General features: G+C 35.9%; 1 protein-coding gene across 9 annotated transcripts in view; it reads right to left on the reverse strand.

Moving 5' to 3' along the window:
* Nucleotides 1-13,665, reverse strand: part of RC3H2 (ring finger and CCCH-type domains 2) — a 44,309-nt gene that overhangs the window by 6,249 nt on the left and 24,395 nt on the right. The window contains exons 9-21 of one of the 9 annotated variants that reach the window (XR_002823989.1): nucleotides 12,406-12,714; nucleotides 8,794-8,821; nucleotides 8,607-8,682; nucleotides 7,000-7,433; nucleotides 6,271-6,441; nucleotides 4,208-4,354; nucleotides 3,672-3,885; nucleotides 3,342-3,426; nucleotides 2,995-3,076; nucleotides 2,774-2,908; nucleotides 2,407-2,514; nucleotides 2,161-2,309; nucleotides 6-290 (exon numbers count right to left, since the gene is read on the reverse strand). Coding sequence is in view for 5 of the 9 variants with exons in the window: in XM_023730688.1 (XP_023586456.1) it covers nucleotides 95-290; nucleotides 2,161-2,309; nucleotides 2,407-2,514; nucleotides 2,774-2,908; nucleotides 2,995-3,076; nucleotides 3,342-3,426; nucleotides 3,672-3,885; nucleotides 4,208-4,354; nucleotides 6,271-6,441; nucleotides 7,000-7,433; nucleotides 8,607-8,821; nucleotides 12,406-12,714 (2,245 nt within the window). In the remaining 4 variants the exon portion in view is untranslated. Of the gene's footprint in view, nucleotides 291-1,491; nucleotides 1,523-2,160; nucleotides 2,310-2,406; nucleotides 2,515-2,773; nucleotides 2,909-2,994; nucleotides 3,077-3,341; nucleotides 3,427-3,671; nucleotides 3,886-4,207; nucleotides 4,355-6,270; nucleotides 6,442-6,999; nucleotides 7,434-8,606; nucleotides 8,822-12,405; nucleotides 12,715-13,665 lie in introns of those variants that run through there. The other 8 variants (XM_023730690.1, XM_023730689.1, XR_002823988.1 and 5 more) reach the window with 8 other exon arrangements.

Here is a 13,665-nt window from a genome sequence, read left to right on the forward strand (position 1 = left end):
AAAAATATACATTATATAATATATATTATATATATAAAAAGCTAGTGTAAATGCTTCCATGGTGTGGTCACCAATTTGAAAGATGAACCTCCTTTCAGCTGTTAACCATTTTCCCATTTGCAACAGGTTTTAAAAAGTCATTTTTATCCTCAGACATAACATGAGTTTTCAGGATGAGGTTGCCAACACTGGCAGATGTGGTGACGGGGAGGCAACTTGCATTGCTAATGGACACTGGAAGTGGCTGGCTAAAGCAAGAAGTTACCGGCAGAATTGTTTTTTGCTCCTCCCTGAGAAGAAACAAATGACATTGAAAACAAATTAGCTTTAAGTTAGAACTTTTAAGACTAACTATACATGCTTAATAAAAGTTATTCAAAATCTCAGAGCCCAAAGCAAAGGCATGTCTTTACTGACTAAAAAGTTTAACAGGTCACTAAAAAAGTCCCATTTTCCAAAAATTATAATAAAAAGTTAAAATATTTGTTAATTTAAGGCCATACAAACTAAAGTTCAAGAATAAGCCCATATGATGGGAAAAGTGGCACCAATGCGGATGTAGTAAGCACAGCACAACCAAAGTAAAAATGAGTGAGCACATATGGATAGGTATAAGGATTCTGATATATGGGTAGGTACAGGTGTGTACATAGGTGAGAACAGACAGAGGATCTATTAAAAAACAAACAAACAAACAAACCAAACCCGTTGCCATGGAGTCAATTCCGACTAATAGCAACCCTATAGGACAGAGTACAACTGCCCCGTAGGGTTTCCAAGGAGCAGCTGGTAGATTCAAACTGCCGACTTTTTGATTAGCAGCTGAGCTCTTAACCATTGTGCCACCAGGGCTCCAACGTGTATATACAGGTACATGTAAATACAAATACATGGGTGCAGGCACATATATTCATTGAAGACACAACTATGGACACTCCTCAGACATAACCAAACACCTTCCTAGATTGGCTTTCTGGGCTTGAAAGCTTACGACCATGGTCTCATGGGACAACTCAGTCAACTGGCATAATATATAGTTCACAAAAATCATGATCTTCATCCTAGTGAAGTGAGTAGCATCTGGGGTCTTAAAAGCTTGTGAGTAGCCGTCTAAGACACAACTATGGGTCTCTACTTGCCAGGAGTAAAACAGTAAGAAGGTAACCAAAAGCTCAGAGAAGAAACAAGTCTATACAAGCCACAACCTCATCTACCCTGAGACCTGAAGAACAAGATGGTGCCCAGCTACCACCACTGACCATTCTGACTGGGGTCACAATAGATGGTCCCGGATAGAATGAGAGAAAAATGTGGAGCAGAACACAAATTCTTAAAACAAACAAACAAAAAAAGACGCCAGACAACAGTAGAGAACAGAGGACTCCTTGAGACTACTGCCCTGAGACACTTTTTAAACCTAGAACCACGCCTAACCCCTGAGATCACCTTTTAGCAAAATAACAGAGTGGCACACAAAATAAAGGATATTACCTGTAAGATCGGTGCTCTACTTAAAAACCATCTGTATGAGACCAAAAGATCAACAATTACTCAAAAGCAAAGATGAGAAGATGAGGGGACAAGGAAACTAGAGTATTAGAAATGGAATAAACAGAACAAAATTAAAGAGAATGTTGACACATTGTGATAAATGTCAGTGAACAATCTGTATGATAATTGTCAAATGGGAACCTATCTTACTGTATAAACTTTCACCAAAAATTCAATCAAATATTGTTTAAAAAAAAAAGCCCATAGTGGACTTAATTTTTGGCAGTATTTATACAAAATGGCAATATTAAAAGCCAGAAAAATCTTAACATGATTTTTAAAAAGGGAAACCCTTAATTTAGGTTTCAATTCTCCATTTTGTAGTCTAGAAGTTTGGCTACCAGGTTGAAGAAGTATAACCTGATGCTGGAACACAATGTCTGTTATCCCAACAAAAAGCAAGTTTCAGGGTACTAAAATCGACCACTTTGTTAGTTCACATTTACCTCTCCTCTCCTAAAAATCCAGACTGACCAAGTCCTTGCCCTATTGTATAAGGTCTTCCTCTCGTAGCATAAAGCCAAAAATGAAATTCAACACTGCATCTATTTCTCTTTAAATATTCATGCCCTATACCAACTGGTTATGAATTTTCACTCTAACACTCACAGAATCACATGGTCTTCACCTAAACTCTGTCTCTTCTGCTCTAGTGGCTCCTTTTGGTGCTGCTGAACTGGATGTCCATTTTCCACTGCTGTTCCATTCAGCAACTGATCATTTTGAGAACTGATACCAAGTTGTATGTCCAGGATCTCCTAAGAAAATACAATCTGTTAATCCTTCAGTATGAAAGTATTTTATACTTTAATTTCCAGTGGAACAAAAACTCCTAAATATAATTGTGGTACTTACTTCAATTTGTTCACCTTGTCCATCAGGTTCATCTGTATCAAGTGCTGAAAGTTCTAATTCAATATCCCTATCAGGCTTAGTATCTGTTGTATCTTCTGTATAATCATTCTGTAAGTTAAAAAAACTCATCTTACACCTGTGGAAACTGGGGTTTCCCTTTTAAATTAAAATGGGAATCCCAACAATTTAACTAGAGAAGTATTTAAGAAATCTGGGACCACAACTTTATTTCTACTCTAAGTTTTAAAAGCAATCATCTATCAGAAAAAGGCACACTAAAACGCATTAAGCTACGGCATAAACCAAAGTGCAAAAGTAGCAAACATAAATAGATTAAGCATGAAGCTTATAGGTTCAGTCTCTTTACCTCTCCATTTCTTAATTCAATTTCCTTGCTTAGAAGATTTAAAGTAAGATGACGACCTTCATCCAAGGAATTCCACTTCTGTTGCATGGCCAGAGCATTGGCCTCTCTCTGAAGAAGTAATGAGTTACTCTTGGCCTACAAGTGGAAAAAAAAAAGTAAACTTAGCTTTCGATTGCCATTCTATGTTTCAAAAATTCAAATCTGAGTGACATACAGCCTACCTGCTGAAGTTCAATGCTCAAAAGGTCTCCAGTACTGGAATGCTTTCTATGTCCAGATAAATCAGCAACAATGAATCTGTCCCTTTAAAGAGAAATATTTTTATTGTAATAAAAATGAAACAAAGGAAGCAACTAAAGCAGTAATGACTATATACGTTTATTTAATAAAACAACCCTGAAAATTTTGGTCATCATTCCAAATGTAAAAGTAAAATACTTTCAGAAATTTGTTATATACCTCAAACAAGCAAAACACAATTTATGAACAATTGGGGGTAGGATCTGTTCTCTGAGGATAGGTACAAGTCTGAGAATACAGAATCTTAAAGAATTAAGAGCAACATTACCGTTCAACATAGTGTGCTGATGACGTGACCTCATTGCCATATGAACTCCACCTTGAATCAACAGCATTAACATAAGGGACATAATCTATAGAAATGTCGAAAGAAACAATAATCACAAAAGTGAAAAATGAGTATACAGATGTGAGTGTATACTTATCAATAAAAGATCTGCAGTATATCCTACTTGCCATGTGATCCCAATTAAACTATTTAATTCTGAGTTTACTGTGGTTGTTAAATGAAGGGAAAAGTTCTATACCTCACAGTGTGAGTATTATAAAGCACAGTGCCTAGAGCATTATCAGGCTAGGTATTAGTTAAACAGATTACCTGATACGCTGATGGGCTTAGTCGCACTTCCTTGGGAAGCAGTGGCCTGGACAGGATCTGTGGTATGGTAACCTGTACGAGAAGATCTGGAAATTGCACCCCATTTTGAGATGATAGGTCCGTCACTAAAAGGAATTATTGGGTCTTCTTCTTTTGCTCTTCTCTGAGTTTCAAATAAATGTACTCTTCTCTTAACATCTCCACTGTCCAGGTCCTAAATAAGCCAAAGAAAATCAATGAAAGGACTCTGGAGACTTACTTCAGCTAATTTACAAATACATGCTAGTAAAAGACATGTAATTAAGTTGTCTGGTAAATTTAACACTAGACTCTAGATGTCAGTGATAATCCAACATCTGTTTTAGACCACCAAATTATGGTCAAATAGTTTAAATGTTAAACGCAATTTATTCGAGACATACCTAAATATAACCCTCCTGCTTACAGATGAGTTATACAGTGATAATATTAAGATGAAAGCATTCAACTACTCTTCAACTTGAGTCAACATGCATTATTTCCCCCCAAAATCATACCATTAACACAGCATTTGAATTAGCAATTACATCTTTGGGCTCTGAATCGATGGCATTTATACAGGAACCTATGGTGCCACAAGACCAGGGAGAATAATGGGAAAGATGATCTTCTTCAAATTTTGTACCACTCACACTCTCAGAGAACTGATTAGCGAGGAAAAAAAAGCATAGTCAATTAGTTAGAACTTAAATTTACAAACTTGTAACTACTATAAAGTAACTATTATAGAATACACAGGACTTCACACTGAAAAATTATACTTCCAATAACTAATATAAAAAACTGTCATAAGCAACAAATATTTATACTATTTTTATTTATATTATTTATTAATTGAAAATAGCATTCCTTCTCTTTTTGCTTTGTCCTTTAAGTACTCACTTAACCCATGACTGATGCTATCAAACCAATCAATATGTATTTGTATCATGCATCTAACATGGTATAGAGTGCTCTAAAAAACAGGGAAAAAAGGCAAAAGAAAACAAATACACACACACTATGTAGTCCGAAAACCCTGGCGGCACAGTGGTTAACAGTTTGGCTGCTAACCAAAGGTCAGCGGTTCGAATCCACCAGGTGCTCCTTGGAGACCCTAGGGGCAGCTCTACTCTGTTCAATAGGGTCGCTATGAGTCGGAATCGACTCCACAGCAACAGGTTTATATAGTCCCAGTCCTAAAAGAGTTCATAATTTTTTTTAAGAGTTTATAATTTTTTGAGAAAAGAAGAATAAGCCATGTAAATAAAACACACATGATAAATCATGTAGTATTCAATAAAGTACAAAAGAGAAGGCTCTGAAACTACACAGGGAAGTGGATAAATCTAAAGGGACCCTGAGGAATGATTATTGTAAGACCAGAATACTAACCTCGTAAGAATCATTAAATCTAGATTACTAATTATACAGATAAGCAAACTTAAGACCAAAAAGGTTAAATAACTCGTTTCAAGTCACACTGCTAGCCAATAGCAGATTTGTGTCTCAGAGATATGTTTATTTCCTAAAAACATAATATAAAAAGTGAAATACTTTTTTTTTTTTTTTCAATCAGGCAAGTAGCAACTCTGTCACTGTTTCAAAACGTTTAGATGCTTTGAAGAAGTCTTAGTTTGGTTAGATGTATTTGGGCCTAGTTTAAAAATTCAATGGTTTATTGAAATACTTACAGATAAAATATGATGTTTAAGGTTACTTCAAAATAATCCAATGGGAGGGGGTATAAATAAACAAGATTGGCTATGAGTTGATAATTGTAGAAGGTGGGTGATGAGTAATGGGGTTTATCATACTATTCTCTCTACTTTTGTATATGTTTGAATGAAAAGATTAAAAAAAATGTTTACATTAGAACCTCTGGGGGTGAAAGGGTGTGTAATAAAGAGGAAACTGTTACAAAAATTTAATGGTTTTCTCTAAATATAACAGTACTGAAAACACGAGGGTAAAGAGAAACCACCCTTACACAAAAAAATTTTTTATGCCAAGAATAATAAACAGTGATGTAAACAACATGAATACTACAGACGGCATTTCTGTACCTCTTGTAAAGCAGGGAAGAAATGCCTCAGATAGACCAGGATTCAAATCCCAGGTCTGCTACGAAGAGGCTGAATAATCTTGGGCAAATTACTTAACTTCTCTGGGTAAGATTCCTCACTTGTAAAAGAGGGATAATACCTGCCCCCTAAGGTTTTTGTTTAAGAATTAAATAAAATAGAATTATGTAAATTTTTAGTGCAGTGCCTGGCACATGTAGGTGCTCAATAAATGATAATTACAAATCTTATTATTAATAAAAACCATACAAATAATGAGAACTACACTGCTGGGAAAAAATTCTAAATTCTTGGTGAAAAAAGGACTATACCTTAATGGTCTTTAGGGTCTCACAACACCTTAGCCATAATGCTTACACAGCATTTATTAAGTAAACTCAACTGCACACCAAATCACTGATAAACAGCCAACATAGCTACCCTGGTTTAAATGAGTGCTCTGAAGCCAGTTGTTTGACCTATCTCTGTCATTATCAAGTGATTAAAATCTTTCTTACATCAGTGCGAAAGTCTACAGCGAATAGAGGAGAAGGCGGTGTTGGTGACTGTGTTGCCACAGGAAGAGCTGAAGAGACAAGAGGTGCTTTCTGAGTGTGGTACTGTGCCCACTGCTCTGGCTTTCTTCTTATCTGCTCCTCGTAACTGGTCTTCAAATGACCACAAGGTTCCTAAGTGGGGGATAAAAGAAACAATCTTAATCATCTAGGGGGCAGTGAACAAATTTAACTACCTCTGTAGAAATAAAAAGAGTTTATTATTTTGTTGGGACAAAAAAAAAGGGGGGGGGAGGGGCTGGGAAGTCATCCTAGCCTATTTATTCTCCACACAGTTAAGAAAAAAATTAGTATTTATTCATTTTTCTGGTTTAGAAAGGGCATTTGTAAAAACGGGGGGATACTGAAAAAAGGCCCTATGCTTGTATTTTGAAGACCTCTTTCTGCGTTCCCATTAGCTTCCTATCCAAATATAACATTTATTGAGCATTAATCTGTATCAGGCTTTATTTTATAAGAGCTTTATTTTTTCTGATTTAATCCTCATGGCAGCCTTATGAGGTAGGTGTTACTATTATTTCCATTAAACATGAAAAAACTGAGGCACAGAGAGGTCAAGTAACTTCCCTAAGTCACAGAATTAGTAAGTGGAAGAGCCCGGATATATAAAATTGGTGGTTTAACTCCAAAGACAGCATTCTTAATAGCATTCCTATTTCCATCATCACTTACCCTTGGTAAAGGCACGGTTGTCCTTGGCTCACTTGGTGGCTGACAAGCCACTGAATAATACCCATCTAATGAGTTGTATCTTTCCCGCAAAGGCGTCTGATAGACAGACGAATGCATCACATCCATTGGAGGTAAAGAATTGCTTCTAATAATGTCATCTCGTTGGTACATAGGTGGGCGCCAGATGCGCCTGCTGTCATACACAGGAGCATACATTCCAGAAGGTACTGGAGGAACTGGTCCATACGGCTGCGGAGGAGGAGGTTGGTAAGGAGAAGAATTCATTCGATCTCGAGGGGAAAATGTACTGTAATGATCGGCATACGGCACGGAAGCAGGTGGGAGGGAGGACTCTGGTACATTATTGGACCTCACAAAGCGAGGAACGCAGGGAGCCACACCAGCTGGTACCGTTGGAGGTGGTGGGTAGTATCCTTGAAAATTGGAAACAGGAATATTTAATGTGATCTTAGTAAAACTCAACATTTTATAATGGTTTAAATCTAATGCAGTCTTTAACATGGAAAAATAAAATGAACTTTAAACTTTAGTTACTCTGCTTCATAAGGAAGCTACTTACTTTCAAGACACCACTATATGAAAATGCTCAATACCTTGTTAAATTACTTCTTAAAAATACATGATAGAGCTATTAACAGATAGCTGGTAAATTTGTTTCTACGGTACTTATTGTAACAGGTTTTGGATTAAGTAATTAGATCACTTTTTTTTTAAAATAATTTGTTGTTGGAAATATAGACAGAACATAGATCAGTTCAACAACTTCTACGGGTACAGTTCATTGACACTGATTACATTCTTCAAGTTGTGCAACCATTCTCAAACTCGTTTTCTGAATTGTTCCTCCCCAGTAAACAAACTCACTGCCCCCTAGGCTTCCTATCTAACCTTTTGAGTTGCTGTTGTCAATTTGATCCTATAAAGTGCCCAGTGACCATTACTGAGTGTTCTGGTCAAAGATTCTACAGAAGAATCCTGATCAAAAGGGGGAAAATTTCAAATTCCCATGGAACCCAGACTTTCTGGAGCCACGGTGGCTGGATGAACCTCTGAAAACTATTGCCCTGAGATAATCTTTAAAACCTTAATCTTAAACCAAAAATATCCCCTCAAGTCTTCTTTAAACCAAACAACAGTTTAGCTTAACTAGTAGAGAATGTCTCTCTTGAGCATTGGGATCTTTTAAAGAATTATCCATATTGGATCAAAGTGACAACAGATCATTGGTTCTTAACCTTTTAGGAGTCAGAGGTTAAAGACATTTTTCAGAATCTATATAAGCTGTGAAATCTCTTTCCAAAAATGTACATAAGCATAAATAAAATATTTTCAGGAGATTTACAAAGCCCCTGAAGCTCATCCATTGATCTTATATTTGATTCACAGGAATGGCAACCTTAAAACTATTGGTATCTAGAATCACAGATTATTACGATAGGAAGAAAACATTGGGGTCATGTAATCCAAGGGATTATTATTTTTTTTTTTTTAAGTAGACGTTCTTAGATAAATTGACCCATTTATCTAAGGGCAACAAATGCTAAATTACAATTTCTGTTTTCTTACAACTGTCTAAAATTACTTACCAGTCTGTGCGTATTGTGGTACTTCAAAGGGTATCTGAGTCCTTGGATCTTGAAAATACTGAATGTTTTCAGAATGCTGAGGATATATTGGTACTCTAGTTACAAATGGGCTGGATTTTGGAGGCACAGAATTCAGCTCTGTTCCAACATTAGGGGGCCCAGCTGAGGTAACTGCTATATTACTTACAGGAGTCTTGGGTGGAGAACCAATTTTACTAGGGAGAGAATTTAACAAAGAGGGATAAATCACTATCTATGACTGACAAGTTTTCCTCAGCAGGAATTTTTCATAAAATTATATAGTGAAACAATTTATTAAAAAAACACTTTATACTTTTCTATAATGATAAATAAAGCAATGAATTTCACTGCCACCTTACATGGTTAATTCACAGAGTCACAGTATCAGATCTCATTTTCTGAGGAGGGCAACAGGCAATGCAAACAAATCCTAGGAACTAATTTGACCCCTAACTCCCTTTTTACCCCTTCTTAAAGATTTCTCCTACTGGAAATTTAAAAAAAAATTCCTATTCAATAAATTCCCAACAGAAACAATATAGTCTGCCAGAAGAATTCTTGGGGGCAAAGAAGACAGACATGGAAAGAACGAACTGTTCTATTAAGAGTCAGATCAGCTAAAATGTAAACTCCTGAGGAAAGGCCATGTTCACACATTTTGTTAACTGCTATATCCCCAGGATTTACAACAGTTCCCAGCATACAGCAGGCAGAAAGGTACTCAGTAAATATTCATTGGGTGAATGAAATAGTTGCACCTGGAAACTCATTACATTTATGCAAAATACACAAACCTTTTATCTTGCTCACAATAACCTTTTTTTTTTTTTAAATACACAAAAGGATTTCCTTTGTTGAGTCACCAACTAATCAGCTCCAGAGGATCTCATCTTGGTTTTCTTATTCACTTTTAAACAGTCAAACTTTGGCCGAGCTTTAGATTTGTGGTGATTCAAGAAAAGGATCTTGTTAATGACACAGATTTCCATATCTTGTATCACAATCAGATTAAAAGGTTTTTCTCAAACTAGAGAAATCCTTTTAAGGCTGGAGTATAAACAACAAGGAGTATGGGCGGCCCTTAAGCCTAGCCCAGCAGATCAGTCTAGTGGTTGTTTACTTCTATGTGCAATTGTGTATTAAAATATAGAAATTAACAAAGGATCTGTGAGTAATAACATTAGGTACAGATGTATTGGCTTAGAGTTTAGAGAGATTTTAGGGCCTTGACTACTCTTTGAAGTTAAAGGCAATAAGGAAAATGATTAGCACTTCTTTATAACAATAATTAATATTTGGCAGTTACCACATTCCAGGCATTATGCTAAGTGCTTTACATAGATTATCTGTCCCATCCTGTCAAAATGTATGTACCATAAAATTTCAGTCAGTAGTACTTTTAAATAGAAAATTCTAAATACTAAATACTAAATACTACTAAATACTAAATTCTTAGAATTATCAGGAAAAAGGCATCAAAATCCATGAGAAAGTAAACATTCATAGCCTCATGAATTTCATGATTCTAAGTGTTCCTTTACAATAGCCCCTCTCATACCTACATGCCTATGCTGGTGCTGTTTCCTCTTTTTGGAAGCTCCTTACTTCCTTACTACCCATTCTTCTGGAACTAGCTCAGGTATCATCACCTCACGTCTAAGAAACCTTGGAACACAACTCCATTACAGTACCTTTTACGGTATATTATCTGTTCACATGTCTGTCTATTCATCTAGACTAGAAGACTGTAAGAGGCAAGGACTATATCTAGTTCATTTTCATTAGCTATACCAACTAGGGGGCCCTGGTGGCACAGTGGTTAAGTGTTTGCCTCTAACCAAAAGGGGAGCAGTTCTACTCTGTCCAAGAGGGTTACTATGAGTCAGAATCGACTCGACGGCAATGGGTTTCGTTTGTTTTTTTAATACCAACTAGACTGGTGTTTGGCACATTGGAGGTGATATGTAATTTTGAATGATTAAGTAAATGCTACGTTTAGATTCATTTTTTAAAGTTTTTTCCTCCAGTCCATCATATTTTTACAAATTGAGATATAATTCACATACCATAAAATCTACCCTTTTAAAGTGTACAATTCAGGGGGGGTTTGGTATATTCACAAGGTTGTGCAAGCATCACCACTACCTAGTTCCAGAACATTTTAATGACTCCAGGAAAAAAAAACCAAACATACCCATTAGCATTCACTCCCCACTTCCTCCACTCCCTGGCAACCACTAGTCCACTTTCTGTCTCTATGGATTTGCCTATTGGGGCATTTCATGTAAATGGAATCATACACTACGTGGCCTTTTGTGTCTGGCTTCTTTCACTTAGCATAAAGTATTCAAGCTTCAACAATGCTGTAGCTAAATAATTCATGGCTGAAAACCATTCCATTGTGTGGATATGAAACAGTTTCACAACATTACCTTACCAAAACCTTTCAAAAGTTCATTTCCTGAACATATACCTTCAGGTCTAAAAAGCTGGTCTTCTCCACATTCCATATAACTACCAACAAACTTGATTCAAGTTTTCCTTTTCTGAAATCTTCTCCCATATCTCTCCCAGCAATATAAAATTTTACTGTCCTTTAATAAAATCTCAGTACTGCTTCATTTGTTTAAATGCTGCCTTCACAACAATATCCTCATAAGCACCTTAAAAGCACAGATATCATCTTATACTTCTCATGTATTTCCAATAGTGCCAAGAATAGAGCTCAGAATGAGCGCACACATAACTTTTGTTAAAGACAATATTCTCCAATATATCTTTTCTAAAATCTCTCCCAGGGAAGATCATAAGGGTCCTTTAATAAGCAGTTTCTATTACCATATGCTGACTACAGAAGTAGAGAATATGAATATTTATCTGTCCATCATTTATTACATGAAATCACAGTTTACGGTGAGCCCAGCATAATGCTATACTCATAGCAGGTGTAAAATAGATAATGACAACTGGGCAACAAACACTGAGCATGCCCTGAGATTTAAAACCCCAAAAGAATATCAAAGCATGAGATTTTTGAGTTGCAAGTAACTTTTCAGATCCTCTAAAAAGTTTTTTTAAAGCATCAAAACTTTTTTGCCAAATGAAATTGTACACTGAAAGCCAGTAACAATACTGACAACACTAGTAATAACAACAACAGATATTTATTGAGAGCTTCTTATGTGGCAGGCATTGTTCAACACAACCAACATATGAAAACAGATACAACCATTATTCTAACTTTATGGATGAGTAAAATGAGGACAGGCACAGAGAGATCAAGAAACTTACAAAGATGCAACAGCTAGGAAGCAGTGAGTCAAATCTGAACCCAGAGAGCTCGGCTCCAAAGTTCCCCCTCTTAACAACTACACCTCATTAGAGAACATAAATAAATTGGAACTGCTCTGACTGAAACAGGGCCTAGAGGCTCAGCATTTCATCAGTTTAGGTTCTTGATTAGTTCCTCTCCAGAAACTCTATGGTAACAATCCTAAAGTTCAAGGAAATATGGGGTGAAAAAAACCTTCATCTGGTCCAACCCTTTCAATCTATAGTTGAAGAAAACAAAACCCAGAGTTGATGTGACTTTCCAAGGTCATGGAACTATTCAGTTGCAGAGTGCAACAAGAACTGAAATTTCTTGATAGTTAGTGGTTTTTCTACTACATCAAACATTCTGTATACAAATTCCGCTTCTCTTCAGGATAAATAAAAATACTCAGGGGTTTCTAAAAAGGATAAAGAACCATATTAATGATTTTTACCAAATACCTACTTTTCAGTTACAGACTCTGCAGAAGGCCCAGCAGCATTCTGACCATTAGTGCCAACTTTCCCCACTTTCTTCACGGTCTCCAGGCCTCTTAATGTACTGTCAGTACTACGTGGGATTAGTGGAGAAACACTGTTTTCTGCATTTGTAATTCCATTTGTACTTGGAACAATTTTCCCAGTTGTTTCAGTACTTCCTATGACAGAAATGACATTTCCGGCTGTGGTTGTGACAGTGTTGTTTACACCAACTTTATTTAGAAGAGGAAATGTTCTTACAGTTGCATTGATCTTTTTGTTCCTTAATCGATACCTGTTTCAAAAACAATCAATGTATCGATGAATAGTTCACTAAACCTTACTCTGAAGGGGGGAAAAAAGGCAATAAGGTAAGATTAAAAAGGATGAAACAGCTTTGAAAGAAGTTTCTTCGGTTCAATATCTAATGTAGTCTACATGAAACTACTGTGATAGATGCCACATGAAAATATAGATCATTCACATATATATCGTATACATCTGTATGTAAGCATATAATATGGCAAAGTATACATATATTCTAAGAAGCCTTTTGAGAGTGTGGAAAGAAATCTTTTGAAAATTCTATACAACTGGAATATAAAAATGACAGGAACCAGTACCAAATTTAGTTGGAAACATAGAATGAAGAGAAAAAGCAGGCAAGAGTTGAAAGCATACACTGCTCTTACCAAACTGTGGAAGTATTATATAATTTTCAAGGAAAAAAACAAAAACAAAACTCATTCTTAAACAAGTGCAACACTAAAATATAGAAATTTAGTATTATATTTTACAGATTAGTTTATGCCTAAAGTAAAAAGCATTCAGATTAAAGACTTTTCTAATAATAAGTTTCACTTATAGTGACAAGATGTAGTACTCTGATATATGATGCAATTCAATCTTGAACTCCAAGAAAATTGGTTTCCACTTGTGTAACAAAAATTTCATTCAGTGTTCCCTCCAATACTTTAAAGTGGTGAAAACTTATGTTACATGAGTAGAAAAGAATATTATACACATTTGGAGTCATGATTACATATACCTAAATTAATCTGATACTAATATATAATCAAACATATGGTAATTAAGTATAAATAGTATTAGTGATTAACAATACTTTCACAGTAGTTTCCCTTTTAGTCCTTCAGTATCTATAAACAGCTTCATTATTTAATCCTCTCACACACACACACACACACACACACACACACACACACACACACACACACACACACACACA

The sequence above is a fragment of the Trichechus manatus genome, unplaced genomic scaffold (genome assembly GCF_000243295.1).
Source record: "Trichechus manatus latirostris isolate Lorelei unplaced genomic scaffold, TriManLat1.0 scaffold00038, whole genome shotgun sequence".
Classification (NCBI taxonomy): Eukaryota; Metazoa; Chordata; class Mammalia; order Sirenia; family Trichechidae; genus Trichechus; species Trichechus manatus.